At 38.8% G+C, this 19,156-nt stretch overlaps 1 protein-coding gene across 1 annotated transcript; it reads left to right on the top strand.

Moving 5' to 3' along the window:
- The first annotated feature begins 5,566 nt into the window (after positions 1–5,566).
- dpp4 (dipeptidyl-peptidase 4) lies at positions 5,567–19,139 on the top strand. The gene is made up of 26 exons (XM_011483965.4): positions 5,567–5,847; positions 5,931–6,018; positions 6,495–6,590; positions 9,723–9,811; positions 9,902–9,976; positions 10,068–10,120; positions 10,227–10,299; positions 10,463–10,580; positions 11,858–12,012; positions 12,098–12,195; positions 12,278–12,407; positions 13,752–13,787; positions 13,909–14,007; positions 14,116–14,186; positions 14,726–14,779; positions 14,866–14,975; positions 15,051–15,098; positions 15,185–15,283; positions 15,996–16,065; positions 16,174–16,368; positions 16,515–16,569; positions 16,817–16,916; positions 16,998–17,056; positions 17,148–17,220; positions 18,056–18,129; positions 18,660–19,139. Exons 1-26 carry the CDS (start codon positions 5,845–5,847, stop codon positions 18,750–18,752), a joined length of 2,214 nt encoding a protein of 737 aa, XP_011482267.1. The 5' UTR covers positions 5,567–5,844; the 3' UTR covers positions 18,753–19,139.
- The last annotated feature ends 17 nt before the right edge of the window (positions 19,140–19,156 follow it).

The following is a 19,156-nucleotide window of genomic DNA, read 5'->3' as shown; positions in this document are numbered from 1 at the left end:
ATTATTGTGCCATTTTAGCCAACATGTATATATATATTATTTTTTTAAGTCGTTTTTTTAGAACATAGTATCTCCAGAGCAGAGCGGTTGTTGTTTATTAGAAATTTTTCCTTTTGAGCTGTTGGCGGGACAGTTGGTGTGAAATGAGCCCAACCCCATTTCCCATCGTCCATCTGTTTGGATGCATGGGAGTTTGAAAAAGCTTGTAGTTAATACACACAAGCTACAATCGACAAGTCACAAACGGCATCTTTTTGTCTTGATTCCCATCGATTTGAATAAAGGAAATATACTTAGAAAGGCTTTTTTTAATTTGAATTTTCTTACTATTTGTCCTCTATCAAACACACATTTTTCTGCAGAGTGGATCTTTAAGGCGGGAAACTTTTACCATCTGTGACTGACAGATACTTTTTACCCCCATGTATTTGGAAAAAAACACCCTGCATATGTTTAAGCAACATTGAAGCTACTACCCATGCACAGCACGGATTCAGACATTCAGACATGAATTATTGTTATATTGCATTGTTAATGAGCTTACAGAAAGAAGATTTTACAGAAGATCTCAACAGTCGTTTAACTTGGGTTATAAATGTAAATTCCTAGTCTTGAAAAAAAGATTTTCTCCCTATAAATATGTTTATTTTTTGTCCAGCACTTTGTTACAAAAGGGTGTTGTAAATAAAGGTCAATTTGAATAATTAACTTAACTTAAGTCTATTTTTAGTTATCCGTCCTTTACACTTTAATAAAAACTCTTAAATGGTTTATTTACAGTGTTTATTGCATTTTTAAACTATCTGAAAGTTCAGTTTCTCACTTGAACAAACACAATTCACTAGTTGTCCTAACTTGATGTATTTTTACAGAAGTTAGTGGGGGTTTTTTAGCCTTTCAAACCTTTTTACTCCTGATTTTCACATGCAGAAACAAGCTTTGTGTTTGAAATGTTAATTCCTTCTGTTTTTGACCGACAGAGAACAGCACCGCTCTGTTCTGCTGGTCCTCCTTTTCACAGTTTTGACAGCTCCACAGACCAGAACACTGAACCCAGAAGGAGCAGAGAATAACACATTCCTTCCTAGAGGTCCGATTTACTGGATCGGTACACGCTACAACAGTTTACTGTGTCTACTTTCAGTTAAAATGATTATATATATATATATATATATATATATATATATATATATATATATATATATATATATATAAATATATAAAACATCAGCAAGAGTTAATAAGTAAAGTTCATGGCAAAAGTAAATCTGTTCTATTTACATTCGATGATTGAGAAAGGTTTTTTATGCAAAAACTTGTTTTCAAATGTGAGGAAAATGATTTTTATCATTATTTTCATTTTTTACAAAAAAAAGCAGTAAAATTACGAGATTTTAAGTCGTGAATTTACGAGAAAAAATATCGTAAATTTACGAGAAAAGATTTCGTAACTTAAATTACCACTTAAAATCTCGTAATTTAACAGTTATAACTGTTGTTTCTCGTAAATTTACGACTTAAAAGTCGTAATTAAATTTTTCAAAACGTTTTTTGGAAACTGGCCCTAAAACTCCGTCGTACTGCACAACTAAATGTGTAGTTTATTATATATGGTTTATTTAGACTATCCTTTCAGAAATAAATGGATCGTGTCACAAATACCAAAGTGACACTTTCCAAAATCCTGAACAGAAACATTGCCTCACAGGATGGACCCTGGTTATGGTTTGCAGTTGTTGCAGCTTTTTTATTTTTTATCTGACATATTGCAGTCCAATAATGAGTTACCTAAAGTCCAAACTACCTTCATTTTAATGAAACATTGCCGTTGGTTCAACCTATTTTCTTTAAAAAATTTGCCGTCTGCTCAGCGTCCATGAAAGGTGTCAGGTCTGCCTGACAACGGCGACGGCAACACTCTAAAGAAGAGTCCTACTTAACTCTTTAACGCTAAAGAAGTCATCGGCGATGGCTAATAAATCACGCTCTTTGACATACCGCAACTCGTCAACGTCAGCTGATATTTTGTTGATTACGTAAACTTTTCAGCTGCTTTCCTCCACTTCCTGGATCCACTGGAACCACATTAATTGTGCAAACGGTTGAAGAGTAACGGCAGTTGAAAGACGGTCAACATTGGAGCTAAGAGTGTAAAAGGGTTGCAGAACACATTTGTGTCCAGAAAGTCTGAGTTGGAAAAAGCTGCAGAAACTTGATCTTTGATCAGGTATAGCTACGATAAGTACAATGATGCGGCCAATCTTAGCAGTGATAGATCAAAGAACACAAGAATACGTTTAGAAAACAAGATTTTTTTTTTTGTTAGAAGAGGCACTGGAGAGACTTGAATCCAGGAAACAATTCAGTTTTGACTCTGGGGATGTAGAGGTTCAGACAAAAACATCTGGCTTTGGAGTTGCAGTATTTACTGACAGCAAAAAAAAACTTGTAGGACTGCAGGAAAAATATCTCAACTTGACCTAAGTTGACGTCTATTTTACCTCAAATGGGATTTCATCATGATTTACAGAATACAGCTACAGTGTTCCCTCGTTTATCATGATAGTTACATTCCAAAAATAACTTGCGATAGGTGAAATCCAGGGAGTAGGACTATAGACGTTTTAAAGCAGTACTTTCCTCAGACAGACTTAAACATTTTCACACTTTTCTCTCTTGTTCAAAAACTCAAAGTTCAAACCTTCACAGTACAATAAGTCCAGTATTATAGAATGAAAACAAAAATCTGATCGAGACGGAGGTTTTTGTGTAAATCTGGCAACCAGGACTCTTTCAGTACAAGAGACACGGCATGGAGGAGATCAATTGACAGAGTCGATAGCCAATCAGGATGCAGAACACAGTTAAAAAAAAAAGTGAATGCAAAATTGCCCTGATGTATTCTGGACAAAAGTAATCCATTAAGGGCCTGTACATGCTATCCTTCAGCCTTTTATGGTAAAACAACATCCATGCATCTGATAATGTATACCTATGGTCCACAAGAGAATGCGTTTTTTAAATACTAGTTATTTTCTTTAGCTCTTTTCCTACCCAGAACTAAGACGACTCGATCTCTGAGGCACCGCCTTTCGCTCCGGTTGGATGCCGCCCGTTTCATGACGTCAGTCATGTCGCGTTGGCCTCATCAGCGTGACCTGACTTTTGCAAAGATGAATGTTCATGCTGGGCATATGAAAGCGTTTAGCCGATCACCGCTAGCTCTGCAGAAAAAGTGGGTGTTTGTGTTAACCTATGGGGGCGGTACTGGCAGCGCAGACTCTTCCTGGAAGGGGCGGTTCTCACTTATCTATGTCACAATGTGAGAACCGGGATGGGCTTGTGCTCTGAGCGCTGGTTTTTAGATGAACGCTCAGACATGCGTGAATGAATCAAAATACTACTTTGGGGTTCGTTTGTTTTTCGTGAAAAATTAACATTAATATTGAATGGTCAAAGAATCAATTTTGCATGGTAAAGGTCCCTTAAGGTTGTAAAGATGGAGGCTCCAGTATGTATTATCATGTATTTGTTTTTAAACTGGCTTCAGTCAGGAAGTCTTAAATGTTGCCAAAGTGTTTTTCCATTTTAGAGTTTTCAAAAAATGTGTTGATGGTTTAGCAGCTCACTTTTAGGTTGGTTAACTACTAAAGTGTTTTTTTCTTCAAAACAATTAAATATTAAATGTAAAATAAAAAACGTTTGCCAGTCACTACTCATAGTTTAAACACCATTACATATTGAAAGTCATATTACAACCTGATGAATTTTCAGCTACTTCATTAAAAGTCTTTTTTTTCCCCTCTTTCTTACATCAGAACTTTAATTACCCATTAAGCCCAAAATATTCAAAGTGACAACTGTACATGATCTCAGTCGGGTTAAGTGTCCACCAAATGGAAACATCAGTAAAGCGGCTCTCGTCAAACAAGCCGCACTGCATTAGAGACGACGTCCACTGTCTGTTTGTTTGCCGAGGATGTCCGGTGGAACTGGAATAAGTGCAGAATATGAGGCGAGATCCTCATAAAGGCAACGGCTTCGTGTTTGATAAGCTTTTAAGAGCCTCTTAGCATTTATCTGAATGGTCAGCTCTCACATTCTGTACCAACTCCCCTAACCTGCAGAAACAGAGACAGAAATAGACGCTGACATCAGAGTCGTTTGGCTCTTTGGTCTTTTTAACACATTTATGTCCTTTTAAAAATGTATTTTCGTCACTGAAAGTGTTTATTGTTTTGAACTCTCTTGGTGGATTATTTTTATTCATCGGACTCCTGATGTCAGTCTGGAGTCTGGAGGACATTAATGATCAAGTAAATAAAGATTATTAACATGATGGTTTTTATGGCCACCACTCTACGACTCCTTCATCCAATGTTTGTTCAAATAATGTCAAATACTTGTACTCCTCACTTTCAGTTTAGCTACTGAAAATATGGTCATTTTTATATGAATATTGTATATATGATATAAAGAAACCTGCCAAAAATGAAGATAAGCTGAAGTTTGAATGAGAGGATTTTTACCATGGTCCGGGTGAATACTTGATTCTGATTGGCTGCTGGGTGTGCATTAAAAAGTGATATACCACAGGATAACCGCACGGTGAAAAAGAAGTTCCGGTCACCTAGCTTAAATGTTTTGTATCACTGCAGCAGCTTCTTTAAAACAACCTTTTGCTTCATCATTTGGACAAAAACAAGCGGTAAGAGGAGAACTTTCTCTCTGAACTGATGCTGTATTCAATCCATTGGGACGATCAGCATATATATGTCGCCGAATCTTGACTGCAGCGGTGGTGCGGCCTAACAAATAGTCCGCTTTTTGTGAATAAGCGATCCAAATTGGAAAAAAACAAGAATTAAGGACTAAAAACGGGTTACCATTTATTTCTTTTGTAAGTGACCATGGTATAAGCAGGTTAATGGCCTTCGAAGTATGCATCATCACTTTTTAACGCACTTCACGGAACCGTCCTCCGTGGCGTGCGTTAAAAAGTGATAATGCATACTTCGTCGGCCATTAACCCTTACATAAAACTGACTTTTAAACCAGTCAACAACCCTTTTGACTCTGAATTGATGCTTTGAACATAAGCCAGGTCTCTTCACCAAGTGACCACCAGGGGGGGGCCTCCTAACCCTTTTGCTGTCTGGTGGGGTCCAGATGACCCCACCCTTACATTGTCGTGTTATCCCTACCATGACGAAGGTGGATAAAGGTGAAGAGGATTTAATTTAATCCATGGACACCAGTGAAGATCAAATATCATTGTGCCTCAGGCACCTTAACGTTGGGAGTGGGGTCATCTGGACCCCACAAGATAGCACAAAGGCTAAGAAAAATCCTCAAAATACATATATAGTTCATATATAAGATAAAGCTTCTAGCAATACAGAGAGAGAAAAAAACAATATAATATTAAGGGCTTAAAGGCTCCTTTACCAGTAGCACTTGCTAGGGGGGGGGGGGTTAAGGGGGGCCTAATGATTCTTCAACCCTCACCCCTACCCCACTGGATGAGCCACTGTTGATAACAGCACGACTTTAGACCTAATAACCCAATTTGAGTACTTTTCAAAGACATTAGTGGTATATTGTAGATTTCCAGGGCTTCTGGGGAAACTCTGCAGTCCTGTCCAGTGTGGGAAACACCCCTCCACCAAAAGCCCTGGCTCAGCATCAGCCTGAGGAACTTTTCCTCTGCGCTCATTGACGGTCCACCTTTGAAACTTCTGATAACCATCAACCGGGGCACGCGGCGCCGTGTTGTTGGCGCTTCTCAGGTCGCTTTTTAGTGTGTGTGTTGTGTGGAGGTGTTCACCGGCGGCACGCGGGACGATGGTGAGTTTGGAGGCGCTCGCGCTGTTTGCTTCACGCGGCTGTGTGTCTGACCCCCCCCCCCCCTTCCTGACCCCCCCTCACAGATTTCAATAGCGAAGGTGCTGCTCGGGCTCGGTGCGGTCGCGGTGGTCGTCACGTTAATCGCGGTCCCCACGGTTATTTTTCTCAGAGGTGAGTTTAAAAAAAACACAAAAACAAACCTTGACCACGTCACTGGAAGAAAAAAAATATGAAGCACGAGCGATGACGTCAAAGAAACAGACAGTTGTGAATGTTTACTCTATAAAAATCTGCATTTGTTTGCTTTATTAAATCACACTTTTCTGTCCAATTTAAGACTCTTTTTTGAACAGTTTTTGATTTCTGATTGTGCGAAAGCTTTTGTTGTCATTTTGTAAATAAAAACATAAAAAGTTCTCAAAGTTGCAGATTTTTTAGGGAATTCTTGTTTTGAGTTTTTTACTATATCATGTTTCAAACTATTGAATAAAAATGAAAAGCACATCTGCTCCTGCTTAAATACCTTCCATGATTCAATGAAAAGGTCATTGTTGGATTTGTTGGAGACATTCCATCAGTTTTGATCACTTCACAGCTTCACACAAAGCTCAGACTCATCTCATGATGTGTGACGTCACATGTTTCAGAGGACGATGAGGCGGCGAGCAGCAGAACTTTCACCCTGGAAGATGTTTTTAACAGCTCCTTAAGGCCAAAGTCCTACAACCTGAGGTGGATTTCAGGTGGGAGACGCTAATCTGTAAAACAGTAAACGTGTCACTGAGTAACTTCACTGTCGTTTCGCCTTGTTACTTATTCACCAAAATGATTGCTTTTGTCATCATTTAGTAAAAGTATTTACTACCTTTCACTTTCTTATCAGCGATGCTCAGCTGGACCAACACTTCCTACTAAACCTTAAAACAGAACATCTTTAGTAATTTTACTCAAAACATTTCAACCAGGTATATCTTGAGAATAATCAGATTAAAGTATTTTAGCTAAAGATAGTAAAAGGGGATGAATCGCGTTTTTGATCGATCTACTGTAGTGCCTCCGATAAGATCAAAATTTAATACAAACATTTTACTTTCTTTCATACTTAACCTTTTTCTGAATCGATTCCCTTTAATAACTTGGTAACGCTTCCTTTTATAGTTCAATACTGACTGGGTTTCTAAGTGGTACTTAAATAGTTCTTTTGTTGCACCTACTGGGTATTTTAGTGGTACTTGCTGTGTATTTATATGGTACGAGTCCCACAGTTAAATGTCCATGGTTAAAAATAACCCAGATTGGGTGGTTTTTTAACTCGACCTTTTCAGGCTAAAAAGGGGACTCACTTTTTTTAGGGTTACTTTAAAACTAACTTTAAATTGGGTTCAAATGAAACTCCTATAACCACCCAGTCAACCAACAATGTACCCCAACATGAAAAACTCAGGAATTGGGTTAACGAAATAACCCAAGAGTGTGTCCTAATGTGGCTCTTGTGGTATTTATACAAAAAACAACAGCACAATACAAATACCCAGTATGTACTACGTAAAAACTTAAGGGGTACAACATAAATACCAAGTAGGTACCACACAAGTAGGAAGCAAATATAAATACACAGCATGTACCCCTGTAAGTACCCAGTAGGTACAACAAAAGTGCCATGTAAAGACCACTTAAATATCACTTAAAAATAGTAAATTTGGGCACAAATCTCTCAACATTTAGAATACCTAAATGTAAGAAAGATTGCACCAACCCAACTAAAAAAATCAGCAGGATTCCTGCTTAGGTAATACTATTTTTTACTTATTTTTGCTGTTCCATTTTATACTTTATAAAGTTAAAATCACAGGCTTCTAGCAACTTTTCATCATGTCAAAACAATTGCTTTCTAGAATTTATCCGGTTTCCTGACGGCCTGTGTGCTCTGAGTTCCAATCATTGACTGTAGATGGGAACTGGACCAAGTTTGACATCTTCCATAGAAGATGGGTCACTTCCAGCTCCAATGAAATAAAGTCCATATAGTTTCCATTTATTTTTTGTAATACAGAGCCGCCATGTTGGAGCCAGGCAACGTCAGTAAGCAGCGATTGGTCCAAGTCATTGTTTCTATGGCAACCACCATCGCCAATCAGGAGTGAGCTTGTTGGAAAGCCACATGAAATCTGTCAAACGTTTCGAACGTGAGATAAAATACTTTTTTTGAGGCATCTGATTGGTCAGTTTTAAATTTGAATAATTTACACTACAGAAAAAAAATATTTTAAAGAAGTTGAATTAGACTCCTCCCTCCTCTGACATTCTAGTCAGTCCAGTTTTCAAGGGTTCCAACTATACCCTGAAACCGCTCCTCTGTTATTCATGTTTAGTTATGAAGCATTTGTGTAGAGAGTACCAGGAATTTAAAAAAAGCTACAAATTTGAAGAGGAACCAACAGTTAAGCCTTATCTGCCTCGAGCATTAAACGTAAAAGTGATGCAACTCGAAGGAGGCAGGATGAATGTACAGGAAAAAACTTCAAACTAGAAAGAGAAATGTGAATATAAAATGTATTAGAGTGTATAAACCATTAAGTTCAAAACTTTAGGTTGAAGAAGCAAAACAAGGGTTTAGCCCTTGTGCTATCTTAGATGACCCCGCCCTTACATTGACGTGTTCTCCCTACCATGACAAAGGTGGATAAAGGTGGAAAGATTTCATGTAATCCATGGACACCAGTGAAGATCACAAATCATTGAGGAAAAATGGTTCAGCGCACTGTCTAGTGGGTCTAGATGACCCCACTCCCAATGTAAAGTGCCTAGGGTAGCACAAGGGTTAATAAAAGTGAAAAGGGGATTTCTCTTCCTACAAAAAAAGGGTTTGATTGAAAACAAAACTATTCAAGACCCTCAAATTTCACTTTAAGAGACAATATAAACCAAGATGTACTAAAAATTGATTAATAATTTTGAAAAGAGGATCTAAAACTGAAAGTGTTTGTTGTGAATTAAAGAAATTGACCCTCTTGGCGGAAAACTTAGCTGGTATTCTGATTTTAGTTGTTGCTCAGATTTAAAAAAAACAGTGTGATATGCAAATTTCAGAGCAAACATGAACTTTTAGCCAGTTTGCCAACAAAAAGTTTGCAAACATGAACCCAGGCCAAAGAACATTATGTCAATTAAGCAGGAAAAGTGTGACAGAAAGTAGATTTTAGCTTTGGAGTATGTACTACTATATTTAAACAGTTTAAATAAGTACAGTATTCCAAAATAGGCTTTGTTGCTATTATAGCCATTAATGCTGCACATTGTTCCAACTTATAACCAAAGACAGAATCAACTAATAAAGCGCATGTTTTCATTGTTATGCCTATGGCTTGTAAAAATATAAAAGCTAACTTTCAACAGCATTAGTCTTTCCGTGACTGACACTAAATAAGATAAACTGCAAGATTATCTGCAAATATTTCTGACAAACAAAAGAAAAACATGTAGATATTGATGCTAACATCATTATATGAGTACAACTCAAAAGATGTTCTTAAAAGATCAAAGCAAGTGTAAAGTAAACAGAATTTCTTTTAGTTTTATATATAAAAAGCAAAGTTCAACTTGGAAATGCTAGTTGTGTCTTCTCGCACAGCCTGAATTAGGTGACGCTCTCAGGTATTTTTCAGAGTTCCCCTCAACTCTGCTTTTAGAACACGTGTTGCTCATGACAGGAGTTGTTGACTCATCCAGCATTATATCTCGATGAATCCCAAAATACTGATAATATAATCACTTCTTTGCTGTAGTTGTGGAGGTTTTGTTTTTCTTCCTTAGGACCTGTTAAAAACTAAAGCTCCCAGGCTCGCTGACTAATTTTTCGAAGCCCCTTTTTACAGACTACGAGTATCTGCACCAGTCAGGCTCCGTCTTCCTGCACAATGTTGTCACCAATAAGGTTACAGAGTTCCTGGGCACTGATGCGTTTGTAAGTAATCCGCTCGTATTCACGGATAAAGATTTTCCCTCTGTGCCGGGTCATGAGGATGTGGAACTTTTTCCCTTTCTAAAAACACAGATGGAGAAGAAAGCTTATGATTACCAGCTGTCTGCCGACCGCAAATATGTTGCTTTTATTAGCAATTACACAAAGGTACAGTCAGGTTTTCATCACACGTCTTAAAAAGGATATATCATGCCTCATAAACTGCTCCATAACTGTTTTTTTTTTTCAATCACACCAGCTGTGGAGACATTCCTTTTTAGCTTCCTATTCCCTGTACAACCGGGAATCAAAGTGAGTACTTCTTTTGTTCCTACTTCAAATATGAGCGGCCAATCGGAGGGACTACCGGTTCGAAGTTCTCCACTTGAAACTTCATGAAACTCACTTCGCTTTTCAGCACGTTTATAACTTCAGCTGACATTCCTGATGGAGTCCAGTACTTTGCTTGGGCCCCAGAGGGAAACAAACTGGTAAGCCTGCTGCTCGCATGCACACAACAGTGAGCGAGAACGTCTGCTTTGAAGTGGCTCATCAAGCTCCAAACAAAACACTACTCAATCCCTTGATTTTAGCAATAGTACGTGCTTTTTGTCTAATTTTTTTTTTCTTACACTATTTTATTTGTATTTCCAGGCCTATGTTTGGGAGAATAACGTGTACATAAAGACCAGCCCTGAGTCACCGTCCCAGCAAGTCACTTTCAGTAAACTCAATGACGTTTTCAACGGGATCCCGGATTGGGTTTATGAGGGTCAGTGGAACACTTGATGCAAAGTTCATGGCAAAACAAAACAACCCGAAAAAGGATTGAATTCTTGAAACATATTCCCTGGTTTCATTTCCTCGAAATAATCATTGTCGGCCTGCTGTGCCGTTTACTGACCAAAAGAATGTGGTTAAACACTTGGTCTTGGCAGGACGATGTGAGCCTGATCGCAACCAGATGTGGCTGCAATCTTAGTTTGCTTCCAGCATAATCCAGCATCAGCTGATAACGGTTTACAATGTCATTACAAGATCGTGCGCAGAAAAACAGGAAGATAATGACGGTTGTGTCAATAAAAACATAGTCTCAAGGTGCCCAACAGTGTTCTATAGAACACTTTTAGTTGGGCACAGATCATAGACCGGGTCTCAAAATTGATTGGGAATTTTAGTTATTTTGCAGAGATAAGTCTATAAAAAAACAAAACAAAACACAGCAATAATCTTCCATTGCCATGCTTACCAACTTATTAAAGGTGCATGGGTTAAAATTCATTTTAGAACCAGACTGTTCTACTTTAGTCTTGTCATTATTTTCTTAAATAATTCTTACTACTGTTTTGGCTGAATGACATTTTTTGTTTAAGTTCAAGTCATTTAGTTAACCCTTTAACCTGCCACCAGCGACAGCAAAGTAACACATGTTCTTTGAACTACATTAATTGTGTAAACACTTTACTACTGTCAAGTATTGTAGATCAACGCAAAGGTGCTTTTTCTCAACTTCAGAATCAGTTGGAATTATGTTAGTTGCGTTAACGGTTGACGAGTTACGGTTGTGCCAAAAATATGTCTACACTGGAGCCATAGCATTAAAGGGTTAAACAATGGACCCTTGCATCCATTTTTAATCAATTACAAACACGGAAGTCGTCCAATGACGGGTCGTCCAATGATTGAAGGGTTGGCGGTTCGATCCCCGCTCCCACCAGCCAAAATGTCGTTGTGTCCTTGGGCAAGACATTTCACCCTCCTTGCCTCCAGTGTGGCTCCACTGGTGTGTGAATGTGCATGGATGATCCCGGTGATGGTCAGAGGGGCCGTAGGCGCGAAATGGCAGCCACGCCTCTGTCAGTCTGCCCCAGGGAAGCTGTGGCTACAACCAAAGCTTACCATCACCAAGTATGAATGAGGAGTGAATGAATAATGGACACACTGTAAGCGCTTTGAGCGTCTGGAAAATCGCAGAAAAATCCAATCCATTATTATTATTATTATTATTATTATTATTAAAAATACATATTCTTTCATTTGTTGTTCCAGAGGAAATGTTTTCGTCCAATCATGCCCTCTGGTGGTCACCTGGAGGAAAATATGTTGCCTATGCCGAGTTCAACGACACAGAGGTGCACACGATAGAGTACTCCTGGTACGGCGACAGTCAGTACCCCAGCACTGTCTTGATACCCTATCCTAAGGTAGGACACTTTAGCAGAAATCCTTTTCTCCAACGTCCCTACATGATTCTGGTGTGCACTCATCTTTCTTTTGTTGTCGTTGCAGGCTGGCACCCCTAACCCTGTGGTGAAGCTGTTTGTTGTGGACTCTGAAAACGTGACGAAAACAGCAGAAGTTCTCGCTCCAGACCCGTTCAAAACAGTGTAATGTCACAGTTTTGACATTGTTTACCCTTCAAAAGACAAGCAAAGAGGTTAACTTAATGTGTGGCGTTTAACCTTACAGTGATCACTACTTGGCGACGGTAACTTGGGCGACTGATAATTGCCTTGCAGTTCAGTGGCTTAAAAGAGTTCAAAACCATCTCATCCTCCAGATCTACAACTTCAGTGGGTCTAGCTGGGATCCAGTTGAGGTAAACAGTTCTAAACTGGCTGCTCATATAGTCATTTTTCAGGGGTAACTGGCAAACCTAGATGCATCCTTACTGAACATCTAGGATCTACTGTATTTATATCCAGAAGGTATATTTTAAAGATAAAGGTAATACTAAAGGTGGTTACTGAGGATTTATCGGTGAGTAACTCAGGAAAGTCAAACTTAAACTTCCATTATTTGGTTTATTTTTGTCTCAAAGTGTCTATTAATGAAAAGCAACAAGTCCATGCTTCATCCAAGCGTGTTAGGTCATAAATTCTTTGCAAGTATCCATTTGTCAATGTTTAAAATTTCAAAAACAGGCCACATCAAAGGCTTATAATCATTTGCAAAGTGTTTAGTGTTTTTCTCTCTGTACATGGCTATATGCTGTTGTCTGTTTGCTTCGATTTGACCGCAGAAAAGGCCATAAAAGAAAACATATGCTACCCTGAAATAGATGCAATAAGGCAATGAATGAAGCTCTTTGATGCAGCGCTAAAGTTTCCTGCGATTGGATATCTAAGTTCTAGTCCAGTAGTGAATACCTTTTAGACATACTAACAAGTATTACATGCCTAACCATAGCTAATGTAGGTTTTTCAAATAACTGGAGGAAACATTGAAATAAAACGGAAAAAAGGATTAAAGGCCTTAACAGCCATCAATGCAATTTGCCATGTCTTCAGGTTTCCCATTATTTAAAGATGCTAGATTGTGGTAGAATTTTTATATTTCCGTCTCGAGTAGCTTTCATAAAATCCTGTCACAACTTATGCACGCTGGTCGGTTGTGCGGCAAACCAGCGGAACCAGTCCGAACGTAACTGATCACAGCGACCAGATGAACCGTGTTCTGCGAGCCGTGGGAAGGCCTTTCCAGAAAGACAACTAAAGAGTCCAGCTTAAACTCCAATGCTGACTTTTTGTTGACAATCGTAACTCTTTGTTTACGCAATTCCAGCCGATTCTGTTGTGGAGAAAAGCAGCTTGGTGCCGTTATGCAACACTTAACGCTAGTATTGTGTCGCATATCGATGCCGTTTTTGTCCGTGTCTCAATCAGCTAAGTCATGTTGAACGCATCAAAGAGTGTGTGTTTTTTAGGAAGATCTCAGGTGTTAAAGAGCTTTAGTTTTCTTTACCTGCCATCTGAAATGGAGAATGGGAACTAATAAGGACACAAGGGGGCAAATAAGTAGTGTAGCAATAACGGAAACAGAAAAAAGCTATACAAGTTTTCGGAAATGGGTGTTCCTCAAGGTGACCCAGCCATCTTGTGTTAATGTGACAAACCTGACCAATAACTGTGGGAAACTAACAAGGTTCGTATACTATTTTCAGACCCTGGAGTTGACAAGCAGTGGATGGATCGGACGGGTACGTTCAAACGCCCCCCTCTATCCTACATAATAGTCCAAAAGTGCAATTTCAAATAACAGAGATTTGATGTCAAAATATTGACACTTTAGGATGAGTCTGTGTTTCTCCTTCCTCAAAGTTCTCCCCATCGGAACCAGTTTTTGCCGCAGACGCCAAGAGTTATTACCTAGTCTTGAGTGACAGCAATAAATACAAACACATCCATCAAGTGGTCGAGGTGGGTGCCGCCATTGTCCGGGCATTTATGGGGCCCATCCAGAGAGAATTTGTTTTGCACAGGATGTACTTAAGGAAAGGTTCATTTTGTTTTGACCCGGTCGTGCAGGGAAGAACCACAGCCGTCACCTCTGGACAGTGGGAGGTCATCGACATCCTGAAAGTCACTGAAGACAGCGTGTGAGTTATCTGTTGGTGCATCTTTGAGATGCACCTTCCTTTCTGACCTCAAGACTTTTCCCCATCAGCTTTATTGACAAGCAATAAGGCTACAATTTGTATATTGAAATACCTTATAATGTAAATTGGAATTGTTTTGGTTGTATATATCAAAATATATTTCAATTCAAATAGCACATAATGGATGGAAAATGTTAAAAAAGCATCAATAACAACATTACTGTTTCTGTAACATGAGACGGATTTGATTGGACATAAATAACCAGAACATCCCATTTCTTTTTAGTCTGACCTTTTGAACCCTAGTTGCTTCCAAAGAACAGAACCCTGTAATAACTGACAATCTCCAAAGACTTATTGCATAAGTTATTAAAAGCATGTGGTATTATCAAATGGGAGGCTTTTAGTTATTTGCTCAGTAAAATTCATGGATGGTTTTTTTTTTTCTCAGAAAGTGCAATTCCAAGAAAAACAAATAGCTATGTCCGTACCTCTCACCGAGTGAACCTGTCTGCTCAAATGTACCATTTCCTCCTTAGATATTTTTCAAGCAATGAAAAGGACGGCAGGCCAGGAGGAAGAAATGTTTATAAGTAAGGGCTTCCCTTAACAAAATGAAGGATTTGCTTTATCAAGACAAATAACTGACTAACATTGTGTGTTTATTTTGTCATGTTAGGTTGACCGGAGGCAGCAAGACTTGTCTGACTTGTAAATTTCGTGCACACTGCGAATATAACTCTGCTTCCTTCAGTCACAACGCCTCTTTCTACCTTCTGAGCTGCAATGGTAAACTGACGTTTTGTGGTTTCTCCGTTCTAAGTAAACCTGCATGACTAAAACAAGTGTATTATGTGCCTTTAGGCCCCGATATTCCTTACCAGGCAATTGTAGACACCAGGAGTAACACCTGTAAGCGGCACTATTGCAATTTTGAACCAACAAACAAAAAAAGACAATATGGAAGTGAAAAGTATCTGTTTTTTTTTTTATTAAAGTGGTCAAAGATTTGGAGGAGAACAACGCATTTAGAAATGAGACATCCAAAATCTCAATGCCCGCTGTGCGTCAAGGAACTATCAAAGTGGATAAATACAGTAAGTAATTTCAGGTAGGATGTACCTTTAATTCTGCCGGTTCAACAAATGAAGTGTAAAAGTGTGTTATGGCACTGATAAGAATACAATAGGCTTAATTCTGGGTTAAATTTTTAACTCCTGAGCTTTTGAGCATGCTTCCAGAACAGTTTGAGTTTTTTGTTAAAAATGCAAAAGCTTTAAGACAGGGGTGTCAAACTCATTTTCCCTGAGGACAGACATCAGCATGTGCATGTGATGTCTGTCCTCAGGGAAAATGGGCCATATATAACTTATACATGTAACTAAATGTAATGAAAAATAAATGTACCTACTCCTTGATGTTAAAAAACTCATTATTATTTATTTATTTTAACTTTTTAAATTGACAATTACAGTTGCATAAAAAACATATTTGCTTGTTATTCTAACATAAATCCTTTTACATTTGATTCTGTCAGGTTAGGTCATACGGACAGTGTTTAAGTCCTAATGTATAGTTGCCCAATCCAATAATTCAATTCCGATTCCCCCTAGATAAGAATAAATGCACACCAATTTTTATTTTAAGAAATTAAAAATGTTTATGCTCCCGCGGGCCACATAAAATTACATAGCGGGCCACATTTGGCCCACGGGCCTTGAGTTTGACACGTGTGCTTGAAAAGATCCAGACAGGATTGCTTGCCCTTTACGCATCATAAAGGAGTTATCTTTGTTTTTTTATGGACAGATCTTTGGTACACAATGCTTTTGCCCCCTGGTTTTGATGAGTCCAAGACATACCCCTTATTAATAGATGTGTAAGTATTTCCAAAAAAATAAAATAAAAATGTAGCCGATTTATTTGAAACATGTTCTTAAACCTTTTCAAGGAATGAATGAATGTTCTTAAACTTGCCAACTCTCAGCTATGCAGGTCCCTGCAGTCAGAAAGTTGACCTCAGATACCGGGTCGGCTGGTCCACTTACCTGGCCAGCACTGAGAAAATCATTGTTGCCAGCTTTGACGGAAGAGGGAGCGGTTACCAGGGCGACGAGTTGATGCATGAAATCTACAAACGTCTGGGAACCTATGAGGTGGAAGATCAGATAACAGCGGCAAGGTAAGACGAGCGAGTCGGCGCATCTCAAACAAACACCCTCTTTCCCTGAACGGCTTCATTAAACTGGATTTTTCTTGCTTCGTGGCTGACGCGTCACCAGTCAGAGGATGACGTCAGAAATCACTCGTTTTTGGTTTTTCTTTCAGGGAGTTCATAAAAATGGGCTTCATTGATAAAAACAGAATTGCGATTTGGGGATGGGTGAGTATTGCTTATTGTTAAAATGTTCAAATAAAATAAAAACTAATGCTTAAACAAGAATGCTATCTGAGGGAAATATGTTGTCCCCAGCTCCTCTGGTCTCATACCGTCTGTCCATTTGGGCTATTTCATAGTTCAAAGGGCAAAGGATGGCTCTAAAAACAAGTTAATGTTTTACTCTGATGTCCGTGTGCCTGGCTTTTTGCCCAATGGTGAGCTAAAAGAGCTCTTCGTCTCTCTCGAACAGTCATATGGGGGATACGTAACGTCCATGGTGTTGGGTTCTGGAAGTGGAGTTTTCAAATGTGGAATGGCTGTGGCTCCAGTCTCTAAATGGACATATTATGGTACTTTTTGTTTTTTTCTAAATATGTTACAGATCGATTCATTGAAAGGTTAACACTAAAGTATTGTCCCCCTTATAATAGATTCCATCTACACCGAGCGCTACATGATGCAACCTTCGGAGAATCCTAAGGGCTATGCTGTGAGTTTCATGGTTACTATTGTCACCCAATACCAACATTTCCCTATAATCGGTCATGGCATTGCCTTCACACAAACCTGAATCTGTGCAGGACTCAACAGTAACTGCCAGAGCCAAGAACTTCCATTCAGTGCAGTATCTACTTGTTCATGGAACAGCCGATGGTGAGCTCTGCAATGTCTTTAGCTGTATTACTTTTATTCAAGTGTGCAAGGATTTGATTTCAAGTGGGTTTAATTTATTAGTTTTTGTTTTAAAAGAATAGATGTCTTAGAATATTGGAAACCAAACCAGCAGTTTCTAGCAGTCAAAGTCGTAGTTGAATAGTTTGTCATCTATGTGCTGCATTCCAGTAAACAGTTGAAGCACGAAGGGGAAGTGGGAAAAGGTGAAATTTAACTAAAATGGTCCAAATGATAAAATAATATAAACTATGTTGGTGTTGATCTAGTTGTGTCAGACTTTGTGCAAAAACTAAGCAAATTTGATAAAATACATAAAAACTTATGTAGAATATGATCGAATAGGCATCATCCGTCACGTCTAAGCATTCAAATCTACATTTTGTCAGACTCTTTGTTTTGTGTTTGAGATGACGTTGGATTTCCTCGTTCCTGAGAATATTTTCTGATATCAGGTTTAGTTCCACGTGATTCTGGACTGGAACCGATTTTGTTTTCTTGATTCATGTCTTTGTGCAACATTGGTATAAACTAATGTTATGCTGATGACACCCTACTTTATTAAGCCTTAAGAGTACAAAAGAGTTAAAGAACCTTAAAGTCATTAATGATGTCAGTACAATGTATTTTGGTTCAAAAATATTCAAGAGCTATTTAGAAATCCCTTGGTTGTAACGCCTTGTATTTGACCAAGTATTTGTTGTGGACCTACATCAGTCCTTCATTTCACTCATCAATTGCATCTTTAAAAAGTCTGGGCACACACACTCCCATCCAAACATGCCTCATTAATCTTTTTTTAACTGTGTTTTTCTAGATAATGTTCATTTCCAGCAAGCAGCAGAGATCTCCGAAGCATTGGTAGATGAGCAAGTAGACTTTGAGGCTATGGTGAGTTTTCGTACATTTTCTGGAGATGAGGTGCTGAAAACGGCTCAGAATCATGTTTTTTTGTTTGGTTTGAGGGGATGTTTGTATTTAAATAGTGACCTTTTCTCCAACTCTAGGCTGGGATCTTGACTTCTTTGTAGTAACTGAAAGTTTTAGGTCATAACCGACCCCAAAGGCTGGTCAAGCTCACCCATAAAACAGTTAATAAAGGGTCAGCTTCCTATTGATTTAGCTTAGGTAATTCAGGCATTTGGGGGTCCTGAAAAGAAGCATTTGGAACATGTCCCAACAGAAGAGGTCTAATGGGCAGGCCCGGGACTCCATAAAAAGATTACATCTTGCTGTTGGCCTGGTAACGCCTTTATGTCCCAAAGGACGAACTTGAAGAAGTGGGCTGGGGCAGGAAGGTTAGCGGGTCTTTGCTTTGCATGGTTTGGCCTTTACAAACCCTTCCGAGATAAGACGAGGAGAATAGAAACAAAGGGGAAAAGGCCAACGACAAACTCTCCGTCTTTGCTCTCCTCTCTTAGTGGTACACGGACAAGGACCACGGGCTCAGCGGTTCGGCCAATTCCCACGTCTACACCCACTTGAGTCACTTCCTGAAGAGGTGCTTTGCATGAAGTCGTCACCTGCGATCGCTGAAAGGACACATTTGCTAGGATCTCTTTTGGGAGCAAAAGTGTTAAACCGTCCAAACTTTGACGTTTTGATGCACACCATTAGTAATACTGGTCTGTATGTAAATCGGAGCTTAATGTTGTTTTGATAAATAAATAAGCATTTAAATGTGATTTTTCTATTTACGTAGATTGTAAGTGAGAGATTCATAGTTTAACTTGATAAAAAAAAGACAAAGAATAGATGTCATGAAAGGGTAAAAACAGGTTTTTGTGGTGAATTCTGGAGTTTGTATTTGTAATCAGGTATCACACGATACGCCACACAAGCTAAGAGATTGTTTCCTGAATGCCGTGTAAATAAATTCCTTCATGATAAATTGTTGAAAATCTTCGTTTCATTTTTC

Source organism: Oryzias latipes, chromosome 2, assembly GCF_053564925.1.
Source record: "Oryzias latipes strain Hd-rR chromosome 2, Olatipes_Hd-rR_3.1".
NCBI classification, from domain to species: domain Eukaryota; kingdom Metazoa; phylum Chordata; class Actinopteri; order Beloniformes; family Adrianichthyidae; genus Oryzias; species Oryzias latipes.
The sequence above is the reverse complement of the archived record's forward strand: the minus strand, read 5'-3'. Positions and strand labels throughout refer to the sequence as shown.